Source organism: Martes martes (assembly GCF_963455335.1).
Source record: "Martes martes genome assembly, chromosome: 1".
NCBI lineage: Eukaryota > Metazoa > Chordata > Mammalia > Carnivora > Mustelidae > Martes > Martes martes.
The window spans coordinates 139925875-139945458 of record NC_137888.1 but is presented as its reverse complement, the minus strand read 5'-3'; the positions used below and the strand labels follow the sequence as shown (position 1 = coordinate 139945458).

Sequence of the window (19584 nt, the reverse complement as noted above, 5' to 3'; positions counted from 1 at the left end):
AAAAAAACATAATATATATAGGGTTTGGTACTATCCATGGTTTCTGGTCTTGGAACATAGATAAGGAGGGACTACTGTAGTAGTTTTTAAATTTTTTCATCTCTAATATCAGTTTCAAGGATTGGTTTCTTGTGAAGCTGGAAACTGGATATAAATGGTGAATGACTGTATTTCATGAACTGAGTCTTTATGTATTATAAAATATAGAAGCATATAGAAATATTTGAGTATTTTTTCTTTTAAAGACATGGATGAATAACATGATGAAGACTTCTGAAGCCAAAATTAAACATTTTGATGGTGAAGATTACACATGCATAACATTCCAACCAGATCTGTCTAAATTTAAGATGGAAAAACTTGACAAGGATATTGTGGCCCTTATGACCAGAAGAGCTTATGATTTGGCTGGTTCATGCAAGGGGGTCAAGGTCATGTTTAATGGAAAGAAATTGCCTGTAAGTGTCTTCTAAAATAGTAAATGCCTTATTTTTTGGGAAGCTTACAGTTAAATCTAACTGCTAAACAGTCAGTTATCTTGTAGAACCATTAAAAACACAACACAAGATTCTATTTTACTTTCATTTATAATATTTCTTGTACTCCTAATTTCTTAGCATAGATCTTAGTTTCTGATCTTAATCATGTATCTTCTGCCTGGAAATTTTTAATTTCTTGTAGTTAGGTCTGGCAATAAATTCCCTCAGTCTATTTGAGAGAGTATTTTCCTTCACTTTCAAGAGATAGAGATACATAGAATTATGGGTTTCAGTATTGTTTCTTTTAATGTCATCCAGTTGTCTTCTTGTTTGCATGGTTGGCTATAGTTCCTATCCTCCTTCCTCTTTTGGTAAGGTGTTTATTTTTCCCTTTGGGTACTTCGAAGGTTTTCTCTTTGGTTTTTTGTTTGTTTGTTTATTTGTTTTGAGAATGGTATGTTTAGGTGTTTTTATGGGAGTTTTGTTTTGTTTTTTTTTAAAAGATTTTATTTATTTGTCAAAGAGAGTGAGCACAGGCAGACAGAGTGGCAGGCAGAGGCAGAGGGAGAAGCAGGCTCCCTGCTGAGCAAGGAGCCTGATGCGGGACTCGATCCCCAGGATGCTGGGATCATGACCTGAGCCGAAGGCAGCCGCTTAACCAACTGAGCCACCCAGGCGTCCCTGGTTTTGTTTTTTAACGTGTATTTTTTTTTTTATTCCATTTTCTGAGCTTCTTGGATCTGTTGTTTGGTATCTGTCACTAATTTTGGAAACATTTTGGCCATTATTTCTCAAATAGTTCTTTGCTGTTCTTTCCTTCTGGTATTCCAGTTATGCATTTGTTATATAGTTTGGTATTGTCCTAAGCTCCTGGATGTTTTCCTCTGCCTTATTCACTTATTTTCTCTTTGTGTTTCAGTTTAATTTCTGTTGCCCTATTTTTAAGTTCACTAATTTTTTTTCTTTAATGTCATGTCTGTTGATGAGTCTGCCCATGGCATTCTTCATATCTTCTACTCTCTTTGATTTCTAGCATTTCCATTTGATTCTTATACAACTTGAACAGAGAGATGGAAGCTATATTGTCTACTTTCTCCATTAGAGCCTTTAACATGTCAATCATAGTTATTTTAAATGCCTTATCTGATAGTTAAAACATCTGTGACATATCTGAGTCTGGTTCTGATGATTGCTTTGTCTTTTCAGTCTGTTTTTTCTTGCCTTTTGGCATGCCTTGTTAAGCTTTTGTTGGCAATCAGCCACATTATATAGGATAGTAGATATGGAGTAAATAGGCTTTGGTATCAGGATTTATGTTTAATCTGTACAGAAAATGGCTGTGTTTGCAGTTAATTGTTTTTGCACTTAGCTAGCATTGATGTTTGTTGTTGCTATGGGCACCAGAAACTTAAAATTCTTCCTTGTTTTTTGGGCCTTGTCTTGGAGCTGCCCCTCAGGGAAAGTCTGTCTCTGCAGCCCTGCCCTCTGAAACCCACTGTTACTATTGGAGACCTGTTAACATGGTGGTGGGTTATAGGATACTTATGTCTGATTGAGGTTCAAGACTTTGGAGTACATACTGGCCTTGTGTCTCAGGGGTTTGGCCTTCACAAGTGTTTCTGCCTTTCCTCTAGAGACAGATTTTTCTCTGCCCTTTATTTTCTTCCCCTAACTGCAGCATGTATCCACCAGTATTCTCATTTAGTATTCAGGCTCCCTGCTCCTTAAAATAAACTTTTTTTTTTTTTTTTCTTAGATGAGATGGGAGTGGGATGAGGTAGGGCTGGAATTATTTTATTCCAGCTACAGTGATATTTTACCAGTACTCTTTAGCAGTATTCTTGTCCCTGCAAATTAAGGTTTTTGTTTTGTTTTGCTTTTTGTTTTGTTTTTGTGGTTGGGATGGGTAAGGGAGATGAGTCTGGGTGGAATTCCCAGTAGCTGCTATTCTTCTCTTCCCCCAACCAGCAGCACCATGGTGGGGAGCTTTTTCTAGATTTTTCCTGACCTTCCCTGTGAGAACCTGCTGGAGTTTCTGGAGAAAAAGCCTGTAAGTTGAGGATCCCCTTATGATGACAGTTCTCAAGTGCTTCACACACCCACACCGTCCATATTTGTCTTAAAGCAAGTTGTTGAAATTTCTGGTTTAATGTTCCTTTTAGCTTATATATTAGACAGCTTCTGCCTCACCTAAGCAAATTGGTTAGCGTTCTGTGTGTCTCTACAGATAGCTGTTTCTCTTCAGACTATGAATTCAGGTTTCTTGAGTGTTCTTGAAAAATCAGTTTGCTGTTTGACCAGCTGTTTTCTTGAAGGGCAGAAGCTTGAATTTTCTTTCTTTCTTTCTTCCTTTCTTTCTCTTTTTCTTTCTTCCTTTCTTCTTTAAACCTTCTATATGTCTGAACTCAAAGCTAGACATCTACTTTGTCATTTGAAAACTTAAACTTTTGGAAGAGTTTATAATAATTCACCTGTCCAGCTTTTACTTCATACTCTCTATCAGATACATATAGAAATGAATTCCTTTTTAAAGGGTAGGGATTAAGGAATAGAATGGGCGAAGTCATGAAGGTTTGGATCTGAGGAATAAGAGCTGTTGTGAGTGAGGGAAAATTAAAGTGTAAGAGTACCTGATGGCATTTACCTAGTTGAGCTGCCAATATAAGATTGTTTATTGGTTTTGGTTTTTCAAATTAATAGGTAAATGGATTTCGCAGCTATGTAGATCTTTATGTGAAAGACAAGTTGGATGAAACTGGAGTGGCCCTGAAAGTTATTCATGAACTTGCAAATGAAAGATGGGATGTTTGTCTCACACTGAGTGAAAAGGGATTCCAGCAAATCAGCTTTGTAAATAGTATTGCAACAACAAAAGTAAGTGTGCTAATTCTTTGTTGCCATGTAAGCAATAGAACAATGCTTCATTGAAAACAAAATAAGAAATAATAACAAAACCCCCCAGATCTGCTTTTGTGAAATAAAAATTGGCTTATGAAAATGAAAGCTTATTTATGAAAATAACTGTCTTATAATTTATATAAACATCCATTGAGCGTTGAGTTTATATTAGTGTTTGTAGTTGAATACATTTATATTTTATGAATTTAGAATGTTAACACATTCTTTAGTCTGTTCTGAGTTTAGAGTGTAAAAGAAAGAATAATAGAGGAGTCTGTTTTGGGGTCAGATTGTGGAACGTGTGTTACATGCTATTCTAAGAAGTTTGAACACTGTTCTGTAGGCTTTTGGATTGTGAATCCAATTGAATTGGATTGAATTGAATGAAATTTTTCTTGTCTAAAAGCCCATTGATCATAATAAAGTTATAGATAATACAAGCATTATTCTAGAATAATCTAAAGCAGTGATTTGATAATTTGTCACTCTTATTCAAATTTTAACTTATTCTTTTTAATACTCAGTGTTTTTTATAATCTAGCATCACTTTCTCAAGTCACCAAATTTTGCATGTTATGATTGCATTTGGTTATATGTAATAGAAACCCAATATATAGTAACATAAAGAGGTAAAGGTTGTATTTTTTCTTCTTATAACTGGGGACTGGGAATAAGTAGTCTTAGTTTGGTACTATGACTCTACAGTATCATCAGGGACCAGGCTCTTCCTGGCTTTCTTTTCTGCCATCCTTAGCATGTGGCTTTCATTCTTATGCCTTTAAGACACCTGCTGGCTTCCCTATGCCTCAATTTCAAGTTCTAGGGAGAGAGAAAGAGGCTGGGCAAATGTGTATATCAACTAAATCACTCCCTTTTTCATCAGTAATGGAGTAGTTTTCCTGGAAATCCCATCCAGTGTACCTTGCTAACATCTCTGGCTAGAACTGAGTCAAGTGACTATCTCTAGCTGCAACGGAGTCTAGATTGGTTAATACGTTCAACTGGGCATGTTGCCAGATAAAAAACAAGTTTAGGTTTTTTAATAAAGGGAGGAATGGACATTGGATGGCCAACTGGCAATGGCTGCCACGTTCCCTGAGTATAAATCTTGTGTCTGCCAGTATTTGTTCTCACTTCCATGTTTTTTTTAAAAATTTGATTGTTTTTACTTTGTGTATAGTTTTATACAGTTGGCTAATTGGCCCTAGAGCCAAAAAGACCTTATTTTTCCATTTTTATTTTTATTGATTTGTTTGTTTGACAGAGCGAGAGAGGGGAAGAGGGAGAAGCAGGCTCCCCGCTGAGTAGGGAGCCCAATGTGGGACTCAATCCCAGGACCCTGGGATCATGACCTGAGCCTAAGGCAGATGCTTAAGGACTGAGCTATCCAGATGCTCCAACTCCTTATTTTTTAAATCCTAACTCTGCAATTCTGAGATTCATATTATGCTTCTGCATAATTGGGTTAATAGTACTGACTCCACAAAGTTATGAAGATTAAATGTTTATTCAAGGAAAAAAAAAGAGTATTTTGCTACTCTATAGAAGATTTTATATTCTATTTTTTTGTTCCTCTTTAGGGTGGACGTCATGTGGATTATGTAGTAGATCAAGTTGTTGGTAAACTGATTGAAGTAGTTAAGAAAAAGAACAAAGCCGGTGTATCAGTAAAACCATTTCAAGTAAGTGGTGCTTTATATATTCGTTTGCATTATTAAATGATATCAGTTCTGATGTTAACCTTTTTTTTTGGGGGGGGTATGTTTTCAACAGGTAAAAAACCATATATGGGTTTTTATTAATTGCCTTATCGAAAATCCAACTTTTGATTCTCAAACTAAGGAAAACATGACTCTCCAACCCAAAAGTTTTGGGTCCAAATGCCAACTGTCAGAAAAATTTTTTAAAGCAGTGAGTAAAATTTTTATTACTTCTTAGTGTTGGTTTTGAGAATTAAGTAGTTTTCTTGATTTATCTATTCTCTTTGTGATTAGTTTCTCTCTTAAATGTGGGCATAGGCACTTATACTGTAAACTAATAGACTTAATTCTGAAAACTACTAAGGATAGACTTTGTTTTGTAAAATAATGGATTGTTTTGCCAAGAATAAAAATAGGGAATCATGTAACTGATTGTGGTTTTAGCTTTTTATTGGCTGTTACGCAGCTAGATTTTCCTCTAACAAATGTACAGGTCCTTATAGGACTCCTGATTTCATCTTTTCTACTCCTTTCAACTTTATCTACTGATTTTAACCTTTGTATAGTTTTTTTTTAAAAATTTTTGGTAATCTGTGCATAATATAAAATTGATCATATCCTACATATTTTAAAATTTCATTTTACTTTGCACATATTTATGTGGACTATTTTAACCTTTCTGAAATGAGGTGAGAGTACAAATAATCTTAGGTTTATAACTGAGGCTTTCAGTTGTTAATAATTTTTCATAATCTATTGTATATAAGCAAGATTTACTTTACTTCCCTTGTTTGGCAGTACCATCAGTAAACCTGTATTAAATAAGCATATGTAAAGTGCCTTTAAATATATTTGCACTGGGAATCTAAAGATGAATAAATCACTGCTCCTTCTCTTTGGAAGTTTATATTTTGGTGGAGGAGTGTTGTATAATTGCCATAGGAAGAACTTATTTATCACATTCTGGTATTGTAAATTCAAAGATATGCTCTAAAAACAAAAGTTGTTTTTTAGGTTCTAGCTTAAAGCCTTTAGAAATAGTACTTAGGCATCTAATGATGAATTTTGAATACAAAGGACCCTACATTCATGCTTTTGCAAATTTTTGCCCTCATAGCATTCATGATGAAGTGATTTGGTTTTAGATTTTATACTTTTTCATTTTGAGTGGATTAAGTTTAGATTTGGCAACATAGTCCACCTCTTTTTATATCTCAAATGTTCCAGAAAACTATTTCTTACGCCTAAAATCAAACTACCCAGGATAATGAAAAAGAAATAGCTCCAACTTGGAGATTCTTCACTCTTCTTTTTGGGTTAACATCTTGTCACACATGGACTCACTGCATGGTGACACACAATATATAATGTTGAAATCCTCGTTACCAAACTTTTAAAAGAATAAAGACGATAAATAAGTTCTTGAATTTATCCTAATGTTTCCTACATATTAGTAGTTTTTGTCATAGCAAATTCAAGATTTTTTGTTTTTTTTTTGTTTTTTTTAATTTTTATTTATTTATTTTTTTAAAAGATTTTATTTATTTATTTGACAGGCAGAGGTCACAAGTAGGCAGAGAGGCAGGCAGAGAGAGAGAGGAGGAAGCAGGCTCTCCACTGAGCAGAGAGCCCGATGCGGGGCTCGATCCCAGGACCCTGAGATCATGACCTGAGCCGAAGGCAGAGGCTTTAACCCACTGAGCCACCCAGGCGCCCCAAGATTTTGTTTTTGAGGAATATAAGAAATGTCAGTGTCTAGAATTTCACAGGTAGTGAATTCATGGGTGGATCAATTTTTACCATGTTAATTTTTAACAAAATTAATATGTAACAAAAGCTATGTATATTTTTCATGGGGTTTATTATAATAGAGTTTTTTCATATTTTGGTAAGTTGCCCTTTATTCATCTGTTTGTATTTTTATACAATAGGTTATTGTGTATAACTGCCTGAGTTAGCTTTACTGTAGTTAGAGTAAAATTTACTAGCATATATTATTATTATCATCATCACCATTAGTGTTTCACCATATAACTACACAGATTCTAAGTATTATATTTTAGCAAGGTGTATGAACTTCTGGCTTGTTTGTATATCATTATCCTTTAATTTTTAGGCTTCTAACTGTGGCATTGTAGAAAGTATTCTGAATTGGGTGAAATTTAAGGCCCAGACTCAGCTGAACAAGAAGTGTTCATCAGTAAAGTATAGTAAAATCAAAGGTATTCCCAAACTGGATGATGCTAATGATGCTGGTAAGATTCAGATTTCTTTTCAAGATTTAGATTTAAGTTTTTACTTATCTAGTCATAGAAAATGCTCATTTTTCACATGTAGTTAGACTTAACAATTTTATGTTCAGAGTATAAATTTCCTTCATTAAAATTGCCACCTGCACCACATATTGCCAATTTTCAGGGGATAGAAATTCAGTAAATTTTACTTAATGATTAAACTATGCTGAACAATTTACTCTTACAGTCTTTTACTGTCATTATTGTGATTATTAATTTTTCTGGCTTCATTTTTCTCATTGGTAAAATTGAGGAATTTGGAATATATGTCATTTTTAATATCTCTCAGGTGGCAAACATTCCCTGGAGTGTACACTGATACTAACCGAGGGAGACTCTGCCAAATCATTGGCTGTGTCTGGATTAGGTGTGATTGGGCGAGACAGATATGGAGTCTTTCCACTTAGGGGAAAAATTCTTAACGTACGGGAAGCTTCTCATAAACAGGTATCTTTCCTCTCTCTTTTATCTCCACACATATGTGACATTGTAATACTTTATTAAAATTGTTGAACTTTTAAAAGTAAATTCTGACTCACTTTTTATATATTTCAACACTTTTTTAAACAAAAGATTTTATTTTTAAGTGCTTTCTACACCTAATGTGAGGCTTGAATTTACAACCCTGAGATCAACAGTTGGCATACTCTACTGAACCAACTGAGCCAGTCAGGCACCCCTCAACACTTAACATACTTTGAATTATTTTTCTTTTTGCACAGATCATGGAAAATGCAGAGATAAACAATATTATCAAAATAGTTGGGCTACAATATAAGAAAAGTTATGATGATGCAGAATCTCTGAAAACTTTACGCTATGGGAAGATTATGATTATGACTGATCAGGTTGGTTTAAAGGTTGCCACATATTTATAAAACTTACCTCTGTGAGAGTGCCCTTTTGATATTTGTTTTGTGAGACTTGCTGCAAGAAAGTAAAAGGAAAATAATTGTACATCAAAGGCGGGTAGTAGAAAACATTCAGTGGCAGTGTTTGTGTGAGACACATTTTACATTATCCAACATATTGGGCAGCCATCTTTTTGGTTATTTTAAAAATGTTTTTAAATGCAATAAATATGAGAAGAGTAGAACGCATGGTAGTATTATGGGGTTGAAGCCTATATATAAGTTGAAAGGAAATGATGAAACTTATAAGCAACAAGGACTAATCAGTAGGATGATGGATGATGTTTGTATATGATGGCATAATTTGGAGTGTGCAAAAAGTAGGACTTAAATAGTAAAATGGCAGTAATTAGGAAAGAACTGGAAAAGCAAAAAGGAAGAATTTCACATGCATCCAACATGTCTCATGTACTCTAATTAAAAGCATTTGTAGAGAAAATCTTTCACTGAAAAAGTTGCTGTGTAGTTTTAAGCAGAAATTTAGCAGTTTTTATATCAAGATAAGACTTGTGAATACCTGTACTCCACAGATTACTCCTTCCCTTGTTCAGTGAAGTGGCATTATAACAATATTTTATGTATTCACATCCTTAAATCATTCTTTTAGTGAAATCAACATAAAACATATAGTGACAGTATATTTTGTAGTGATGGGAAGATTTAGTCTATCACTAGCTATATTCATTATTTGAATTTTAAGAAAAAATTCTTTACAACCAGTAAAGGTTATCCTTTACAACAGTAAAGTGCAGTTTCAAAATTTGAATGGAATTTGCCTGTGCTACATTCATCCATTTTAATTTGGTTATAAGTAATTATGTTTCATAAAATTATTATAGCACTCTTTACTAACATTTATTTAGGATCAAGATGGTTCTCACATAAAAGGCCTGCTTATTAATTTCATCCATCACAATTGGCCATCACTTTTGAAGCATGGTTTTCTTGAAGAGTTCATTACTCCTATTGTAAAGGTACTATTTACATTAATATATTTTTGTACTGTTGTCTTAAAGAGTAGCAGAAAATTAATTTTTTTTTTTTTTTATTAAGGCTAGCAAAAATAAACAGGAACTTTCCTTCTATAGTATTCCTGAATTTGACGAGTGGAAAAAACATATAGAAAACCAGAAAGCCTGGAAAATAAAATACTACAAAGGTTTGTATTTTAAAATACTTAAATTTTGTGAAGTTACCACTGACATAAATATATTTTTGAGATCATTATAAAATATTTTGAAAGTTTGTTTTAAACTGCAAAAATAGCTATGGCTGATTTTTAAAGAATTTATAAAAAATTTTATAGAAGTAGAGAAAGTGGTATGATGGGTTTCCCATGCACTCTAATAACCACCATTTCACTGCCAATCCTGTTTATCAGAACACTTCTCATATCCTCCCCATTAATTTGAAATAACTTCTAGATTTTATATAATTTTCATTATACTTTAGTATGTATTTCTAAGAGAATGTTTAAAAAAATAATTTTTTAAAAATTTTTATTTAAAAATTTTTTATTTTATTTTAAAAAATAAATTATCATAATTTCATTATCATACCTTTAATAACCTTAATTATTCAGTCAGTGTTAAAATTCTCCTGATTATAATAAAAATGTTTTGTTTTGAGTCTGGATCCATCAAGGTCCGCACATTGCATTTGGTTTGATAAATCTATTAAATCTTAATATTTTGTTTCTCTTTTCATATTTTTTCCTTGCAATTTATTTGTTCAAAAAGTTGGATTGATTGTCCTGTACAATTTTCCACATTCTGGATTTTGCTGATTATCCCTGAAATTTCATTAAATATATAGTATGTTCCCCTGCCTCTTATTTTCTGTTAACTAGTAGTTAAATTGGAGGCTTCAGACAGATTTGGATTAGATTTTTTTTTTTTTTTAAAGATTTTATTTATTTTTTTATTTGTCAGAGAGAGAGAGAGAGAGAGAGAGGGAGAACACAAGCAGGCAGAGCAGCAGGCAGAGGCAGAGAGAGAAGCAGGTTCCCTGCTGAGCAAGGAGCCCGATGTGGGACTCGATCCCAGCTTAACCAACTGAGCCACCCAGGCATCCCAGATTTGGATTAGATTTATGTGGCAAAAACATTTAACAGGTGTTATTGTATATTTACCTCAGGAGGCATGTAATATCTGGTTTTTCTTTTTCTATCAAAATTGATCCCTTGGTATAGGTGTTGCCAGCTTGATCTATCAGCTTTTCACCTAATGGTTTTAAACAGCCATTCATGTTCATAATTCATATAAATTTTTTCAGCTCTTTTGAAGAATTGACAAACTTATACATATCTAAAGTGTACAATGATTATTTGATATGTGTATGTTGTAAACTGATTACCACAATCAAGTTAATCAACATATCCATCACCTCACATAGTTAATTTTTTATGTGGATAGAGGGATCATTTAAGATCTCTTTCAGCAGTTTTCAAGTATATAATATAGAATTATTAATTGTAGGCAACATGCTATACACTAACTCCCCAGAACTTATTCACCTTATAACTGAAAGTTTGTACTCTTTGATTGACATTTCCCTATTCTCTCCCCTACCCCAGCCCCGTACCTGGCAGCTACCATTTTACTCTTCTTATGAGTTCACATTTTTAGATTCTACATGTAAGTGAGCTCATACAGTATTTGTTGTTCTCTGTCTGGATTTTTTCAATTTTGTTTTTAAACTTGTGCAGGTTTGGGTACCAGTACAGCTAAAGAAGCAAAGGAATATTTTGCTGATATGGAAAGGCACCGCATCTTATTTAGATATGCTGGTCCTGAAGACGATGCTGCCATTACCTTGGTAATGAAGTTAATTAAAGATATTTTTTCCTGATACACATCCCCCTTCCTGCCATACATTTCTTTCTAGTCTGTTTTTTCTAGAAGTGTCTTTTGAACTCTAAATGCCCAAACTAGTTAGTCTTAGCATTTCTTCACTCCAGTCTCACACACAGATTATGCTCTGCTTTCGAAGTTCCTTAATTGAAAGACCTGTTCAAGTATATTTTTGACAAAAGCCTGTTGGGAATAAAACTCAGTTTCTGAGAAATTAGTTATTTGCCCTTATACATTTTATTTTATTTTATTATTATTTTTTTAAATATTTTATTTATTTATTTGTCAGAGAGAGAGTACACACAAGTAGGCAGAGAAGCAGGCAGAGGCAGTGAGAGAAGCAGGCTCCCTGCTGAGCAAGGAGCCCGATGTGGGACTCGATCCCAGGACCCTGGGATCATGACCTGAGCCGAAGGCAGCGGCTTAACCAACTGAGCCACCCAGGCGTCCCGCCTTTATACATTTTAATTGTATAATGAAATTAATTTAGTTTTTTTTTGAAATTCATTTAATTTTTAATGTGTGAAATTATTACCTGGAATCTTTCAGGCATTCAGTAAAAAGAAGATTGATGACAGAAAAGAATGGTTAACAAATTTTATGGAAGACCGGAGACAGCGTAGGTTACATGGCTTACCAGAGGTTAGTCATATAGAGTGGTGGTTTGGGGGAAGAAAGAGACTAAAATTCATGCAGGAATAATGACAGTGTTGCTATATAACTTTTCTCTTAGCAATTTTTGTATGGTACAGCAACAAAACATTTGACTTACAATGATTTCATCAACAAGGAATTGATTCTCTTCTCAAACTCAGACAATGAAAGATCTATACCATCTCTTGTTGATGGTAAGTAGCTTTTGTTTTAAAAATCTTTCTCACTTTTGTATGTAGCTATTGAGTATATTTTAATTCCACGTACTCTAAGCCATTCTTATAGTAAAATTTAAAATTCTGAATTTGTTTTTGAGATCTTTTGGTGGGACTGAAATCCTTTATATTCCCTAATTTGAAACTCTTCAACTCTTTTTAAGCTTTTCAGGAAAATTAACCTTAGAGCCAGTTTTTAAAGATTTTGCCCCAGGCTAATTGCAGACTTTTTAAAATAAAAAATAAAATGGGATTTTTATAAGTTCTATAATATCTATAACTATAAAATAGTTATCCAAGACTAAATTTTAAAAACACCTTTATACCTTAGTACCCAAAACGTAACTTACCGAACTTGCTAAAAAAATATTTAGAAACTGGTACCTGGTAGAGTAGATTTTTATCTTCTATCTAGAAATACTTAATTTTCATTTTATAACTTTTAGCAAGTTGATCTTTGTGTTGCTTGGGTTTTCAGCTAATAGCAGATGGTTCTACCCATTCATTTAATTCAGCTTTAAGTTACATCCCTTCTATGAAGTCTTCTCTAACAGTTGCAGTCTACATTGGTTTCAGATGCCTAAACTTCTATTCCAGTATTGTGTGCCTCTTATTTTACTTGTGTCAATTTTGCCTCCTCAATTAGATTATAAAATTCTCAAGGAAAGTGGCCATATTTTGTCATCTTGTTTCTACCATGCTCTGAGCCCACGATGATGATGATAGCTAGCATATACTGAAAAGTTTATTACTGTGCTCATTGGCCTAGAGCAAGAAGAATGATAAGGAAGCAGAATGCTTTGCTTGCATTATCTCATGTAATCCTTATGATCACCCTGTTAGGAAGGTAATTATTTCTATTACACTGATGAGGACACTGAGAGTATTGGTTTAGTAATTTGCAAAAAGTCAAATGGTAAATGGCCAAGTTGAGAAGAGTATCCAGATCAGTGAGATTCTAAAGCCTGCATTCTTAACTGCCACAACACATCTCTTTATAACGGTTTTCTGATTTGGGATACTCTAATAATATACTTTTTAGGCTCATTGATGGTTTGCTGCTATACAGAATCTCAAGTAATGATTTTAGTTATTTTTTAAAAGCAAATTATATCTTTGCTTTTATCTCTCAAATATATAGAACACTGTTATTAAAAGAAACATTGCAGCTATATCTGGAGTAATATTTTAAAAGAGAGTTGTTCTTTGTAAAAATAGGCTTTAAACCGGGACAACGAAAAGTTTTATTTACCTGTTTCAAGAGGAATGATAAACGTGAAGTAAAAGTTGCCCAGTTGGCTGGATCTGTTGCTGAGATGTCTGCTTATCATCATGGAGAGGTAAGCATTAAGATTGGAATCAACTGAAAACTATACTTACTGGCATGAAGAATGATCATTGAGCATAATAAAGTATTTTGTCTTTTATAACTTCTTTGGAAAAGTAAGAGAATCAAGAATTTGGATGCTAATAAAATTAGGGAATATGTATAGAAATTTTAATGTTATATTCTGTTTCTGTGTTATAGCAAGCATTGATGATGACTATTGTGAATTTGGCTCAGAACTTTGTGGGAAGCAACAACATTAACTTGCTTCAGCCTATTGGTCAGTTTGGAACTCGGCTTCATGGTGGCAAAGATGCTGCAAGCCCTCGTTATATTTTCACAATGTTAAGGTAACAAAATTGCTGGTACAGTGATATAAAGTTCTACTTGAAGTATATTGGAATTAATGAAATGTTTAATAGAATTGTAAGTATGGAGAGATGATTGTGTACTCTGTTGAGGGTGAATGTTCCAAATTATTTGAGTGCAAATAGAATGAAGTTTGTTGATCGCAGTGTTTGTGAATTATTGGTGAAACCAGTCCTAATTGAAGAATTTTTCTGATCCAGCTTTACTTTTTAGGCTGTGGAAGGGTTTTAGGGTTTAGTCAGAGAAAGAGGGAATCCATACAATATAATTTATCAATACTAAGAAATTGGGTGGGCTAGTAAGTAAGCGTATAAGTAAAATGGGGCTATTTTGTTCTGGCTTTCCCGCCTGAGAGAAATATATTTGGTAATAAGTTTAGGTAAATTGTATTTTTAAGTATATGTAATCAAAATTTTAAAAACATTTTTCTTAATTTTTGAAATGTAAAGTCTTTAATTATGTATAAAGTTTTATTTCCTAAAATAAGACATTTTCCCATATTTCTTCCTTTCATTAGCTCTTTATCAAGACTGCTTTTTCCTGCTGTGGACGACAACCTGCTTAAATTCCTTTATGATGATAATCAACGTGTTGAGCCTGAGTGGTATATTCCTATAATCCCCATGGTTTTAATAAATGGTGCTGAGGGCATTGGTACTGGATGGGCTTGTAAACTACCCAACTATGATGCTAGGGAAATTGTGAACAATGTCAGACGAATGCTAGATGGCTTGGATCCTCATCCTATGGTAATTATTTAGAATCTACTGCTTATGTTGTTTATTTAACAAATGATAATGTATGAACTACAAACTCCAGTCATTTTAGAAAAGTAATGGAACCATTTGCATTATGGAACATATTGCAGAAAGTAAAGACCTTTTTAGTGTGTAATTTGATATGTGCTTATAGTAAAAGATACAAGCTTTAGAAAAAGCCTGGAGATGAGGATTATAAGGAGAAGCTTTATTGGAAATTAAAAATACCTCATATTTCAGGTTTGCAGACATCTAAATTATATAGAGAATAGTGTTTTTATGTCAAAATTACATGCAGCTTTGTTTTTGTTCTCAAACTAAGTCATATTAGAGTTGTAAGGAATCTTAAAAACACATTGTATATATTTTCATATATCCCCATATTTTTAAAATTTTTGCTCCTGTATCATCCACTGTGCTTGTTTTTGTCCCAAATTACCTCCAAGAGAAACTTCTCAAAAAAGCGTCCTCCCTTTTTCTGTGTGATTTAAAATCATCCAGAAATTTCCCTTATCATGATACACTTAAATACACTTAAATTTTTGTATTACAAAAGTGGTAGTGTTCATTGTAGAAAACATAAGAGGAAAAAAATTGATAAAACCAGCATGTGGAAACAAACTTCCTATTTTTATGTATTTCTCTCCAAGTTTTATTTCATTCTTGTATTTTAAAATAAAACATTGAGTATGATTTAAAAATCTGTTTTTCTCCTTAAATACTTTAAAGTACTTTAAAATATTTCTAATAGAAGCATAAAATGCTTTATGATTATAGTGTTTTAATTCTTTCAGATGTGTTTTAGAATATTAAGACAATTTATTTGGTCAGTACATGCTTTTCATATGTTCAGTGTATAGGTAGGTATATATATACTTATGGATAAATATATATGTAGAATATTCAAAATATTCAAGCAGGCTATGGAAGAAGAGTAGTGGTATGGAAGGCAAATCATTGGAGAAAAGTTGGAAAGTTAGATTGGCAATAGACTGAAAAAAACATATTTCAAAAAGACTAGGAAAGATGAAGCTAAGGGTGTGTGTGTGTGTGTGTGTGTGTGTGTGTGTGTGTGTGTGTTTTAAAGATTATAGATTTATTTATTTGAGACAAAGAGTGAGAGCAGAGGGAGAGGGAGAAGCAGACTCCCCACTGAGCATGGAGCCCAAGGCTGGGTGGTGATATCCCAGAACTCTGAGATCATGATCTGAGCCAAAGGCAGACACTTAACAGACTGAACCACTTAGGCATCTAAGCTAAGGTTTTGAGATTGGGAGACGCTAAGATTATATTAACAGAAGCTATGAATTCAAGATTGAGTGATTATTGGGAGATGGACTATTAAGGATGAGGAATTTAGTTTCAGTTATGTTAATTTGGTAGTAGTAGTAGACCATAGACTAAGGGGCATTCAAATATTGTACTGGCAGTTAGGAGAGAAGTCAGGGCCTTAAGTTATTTTTATTTTTCTCTGCAGCTTCCAAACTACAAAAACTTTAAAGGAACCATCCAAGAGCTTGGTCAAAACCAGTATGCAGTCAGTGGTGAAATATTTGTGGTGGATAGAAACACAGTAGAGATTACAGAGCTTCCAGTTAGAACTTGGACACAGGTTAGTAGAAGTATTTTAGCTGCCTCTCAGGAGGTCAGTGCAGTGCTTTCTGGGACGAATATGATTCCATCATTGTTTGTCCTAAGTCTGTATAGTGTTTAAAAATTCCTATATAAATTTTGACCATCCAGTTGAATTTGTGCTTTGAATATTTAATAGTAATTTAGAAGTTTAATTTCTCTAAATGTTGAATGTCTTTTTTTTTCTTCTTTAAAGATTTTATTTATTTGACAGAAAGAGACCACAAGTAGGCAGAGCAGCAGGCAGAGAGAGAGAGGGGGAAGCAGGCTCCCTGCTGAGCAGAGAGCCCGATGCGGGACTCGATCCCAGGACCCTGAGATCATGACCTGAGCCTCAGGCAGAGGCTCAACCAACTGAGCCACCCAGGCGCCCCTAAATGTTGAATGTCTTAAGCTAGCTTGGAACCCTTATGAATATGGTCAATAAATTCATGTCAGTATCAGCTGTTACGGATCTTAAAGTATGCATGTCCTCTCTTGTTAGATGGAGTTGACAGTCATTCTCTTTATACTTTCAGCCTTTCCCTTGCCCTTGGTATATGAGCAAATCAGAACCATTATGTTGTGTATCTTTTACCATTGAGCCCCCCATATATTGTCCTCTATAGTGACTGGGCAGAAGATAGAGGGAGGTTTTTCTTTTTTCTGACCAGAGTTGGGAGTATTTAAAAAATTGCATGACTTGTAGTATGAGAACATCAATTTGTGTCAGGAAAATAATTATTTATTTTAAAATCTTTTATAGGTATACAAAGAACAGGTTTTAGAACCAATGCTCAATGGAACAGATAAAACACCAGCATTAATTTCTGATTATAAAGAATATCATACTGATACAACTGTGAAATTTGTGGTGAAAATGACTGAAGAGAAGCTTGCACAAGCAGAAGCTGCTGGATTGCACAAAGTTTTTAAACTTCAAACTACTCTTACTTGTAATTCCATGGTAACTGATTAGATTTACTATTTTAATGTTTCTTCCATGCCATAAATAGAATTTTTATAATTGGTTTCATGATGGTTGTGGCTGTAGTAAATCTGAATGGTTTTCCCCCTGATATTTGCTGAAGACTCTATAAAGGTGCATTCCTTTAGATTATTATCCACTACTGTTATCCACTACTCTTAATCCCAACTCTGCATTTGTACATCTGGGCTTGAGCACATGAGATACACAAACTGACCAAAAGTTATTGGAGTGATTAGTGCAGGATTTTCATGTTTCTTATGCCTATTTCTGGTAGCATTTTAATTGTGGAGTACTTCTCCCCATAATTCTAATGTTTTATTAAACTTGTATATTTGTGTTTGTATGTAATTGGTGAGAAAGGTAGAAAGTGAACATGTATGATTACCCTCATTCCATTTCAAATGAGCTTTTAGGCATAAAGAAAAAATCCAGTAGCACAGTGGCTGAGACAAACTGCCATCATCTGCTAAGAAAGACAGATAGAAAAAAGGAGAAAAAGGATAGAGAAGAAGTAAAATTTTCCTCCAAATTGAGAAAGTTTGAATGAATTATAATTTTAAACAGAGACAAATATACATCTATTGAGTATATAGGGGAGAGAGGACTTTAACGTTTATAAACTTAGAATGTTTTTAGCTTGAAAAAAAATTTCTTAGGTGGTTTTATAGCCATTTTGAATTAGAACCTTTTTTTTTTTTTTTAAAGATTTTGTTTATTTATTTGACAGAGCGATCACAAATAGGGAGAGAGGCAAGCAGAGGGAGAGGGGGAAGCAGGCTCCCTGCTGAGCTGAGAGCCTGTTGCGGGACTCAGTCCCAGGACCCTGAGACCATGACCTGAGCCGAAGGCAGAGGCTTAACCCACTGAGCCACCCAGGTGCCCCTAGAACCTTTTTTTAAAGGACCTATTTTTTTTTTTTTTTTAAAGATTTTATTTATTTATTTGACAGACAGAAATCACAAGTAGGCAGAGAGGCAGGCAGAGAGAGAGGAGGAAGCAGGCTCCCTGCTGAGCAGAGAGCCCGATGCGGGGCTCGATCCCAGGATCCTGGGATCATGACCTGAACCGAAGGCAGAGGCTTTAACCCACTGAGCCATCCAGGCGCCCCCCTATTTTTATTTTTGAAATTATTTTAAATATTTTCATAGTTTTGAGAATTTATCAGTTTCTTGGAGTTACCAAAAGAATATTTACCGAAATGTACTTAATAGTTTTGGTTCTGTTTAACAGCTTTTAGGGGTGGTATGTGTTCATTTAAGTGTCTTATAGTTATTTTAAATACTGTAGATGTCATACAGGTTAAAAGTACCAATACAGATTTATGTCATCTTCAAAAACTTTGTGTTTTCATTAGGTACTCTTTGATCATATGGGATGTCTCAAGAAGTATGAAACCGTACAAGACATCTTGAAAGAATTCTTTGATTTACGATTAAGTTACTATGGTTTACGTAAGGAATGGCTTGTAGGAATGTTGGGAGCAGAGTCCACAAAGCTTAACAATCAAGCCCGTTTCATTTTAGAGAAGATACAAGGAAAAATTACTATAGGTAAGATGCAATCTTTAAAAAATTAAACGTTAGTTAAAATGGAAAAAAAATCTTTATTAATAGAAGACATTTTTATCAGTAGAATATAAACAAATACAAATTGAATCTCTTTTCTTGATCCTAACTTTATTTTTCCCTCACATAGAGAATAGGTCAAAGAAAGATTTGATTCAAATGTTAGTCCAGAGAGGTTATGAATCTGACCCAGTGAAAGCCTGGAAAGAAGCACAAGAAAAGGTAATCATTTGCAGAACAAGACATTCAGAGAAGCTTTTAAAAGCAAATTCCAAAACAAACAAAAAACCCAATCCCTAAATTTTAAATTTAGTACTGCTATAAAGGTGCCGAGTTGTTTGGAGACTGAAGTCTTCTGTTTATCCACAGAACAGATACAGTACAGGAATTTGCAGTGCACACCCACCACAAAGCACTTTGCCAGTGTGACTCAACCAGGGCCTGGAGAAATGACTCCAGGTGTGAGAAGGTAGCTCAGTCTTGTTGGCCTTTTTTCTGAGCCTGCCATTAAAGGGTGTTGTTTGTGGTGGTGGTTTTTGTGAAGTGCATGTGTACTATCTGGGAATGATACTGGGTAGCACATACATCATTTCACACTGGTCTTACTATGGTCATAGTATGGTATCTAGTCACCATTCACTTGGTCTGGTTTTGGTTTATGCTGGGAAGTCTAGAGACAAAATGTTCAATATTATAGTGTTTATTGAGCACCAAGTATGTGCTCTGCCCTGTGCTTAGATCTTTGACTAGAGAATTAAACCCTGGAACTTCAGATTAAAAGTCTGATGTTTTATTAATTAAATTGTCCATTTTGGATCATAAAGGACTAGTATTAATTCAGTGAATGGAATATTGAAACTTTGAGATTCTTCTCAAGAATTTCTTGCTGTTGTGTATAATTAAAGAAAAATCTAAAAAGGCAATACAACATTGTGATTGAGAATACAAATGTACAAAAGG

General features: G+C 34.0%; 1 protein-coding gene across 2 annotated transcripts in view; it reads left to right on the top strand.

Annotated features, from left to right (window-relative positions):
* The window catches only part of TOP2B (DNA topoisomerase II beta), a gene marked incomplete at its 5' end in the record, with an annotated part of 59505 nt that overhangs the window by 22767 nt on the left and 17154 nt on the right, over nt 1-19584 (top strand). For both annotated transcript variants that reach the window (XM_080797372.1, XM_080797371.1), the window contains 19 exons: nt 246-458; nt 3180-3353; nt 4958-5059; nt 5151-5288; nt 7194-7332; nt 7661-7818; nt 8094-8219; nt 9146-9256; nt 9336-9441; nt 10990-11099; nt 11684-11776; nt 11868-11982; nt 13222-13343; nt 13532-13680; nt 14217-14448; nt 15935-16069; nt 16835-17035; nt 18414-18609; nt 18755-18846. In XM_080797372.1, coding sequence (XP_080653498.1) covers nt 246-458; nt 3180-3353; nt 4958-5059; nt 5151-5288; nt 7194-7332; nt 7661-7818; nt 8094-8219; nt 9146-9256; nt 9336-9441; nt 10990-11099; nt 11684-11776; nt 11868-11982; nt 13222-13343; nt 13532-13680; nt 14217-14448; nt 15935-16069; nt 16835-17035; nt 18414-18609; nt 18755-18846 — 2712 coding nt within the window. The remainder of the gene's footprint in view (nt 1-245; nt 459-3179; nt 3354-4957; nt 5060-5150; nt 5289-7193; nt 7333-7660; nt 7819-8093; nt 8220-9145; nt 9257-9335; nt 9442-10989; nt 11100-11683; nt 11777-11867; nt 11983-13221; nt 13344-13531; nt 13681-14216; nt 14449-15934; nt 16070-16834; nt 17036-18413; nt 18610-18754; nt 18847-19584) is intronic.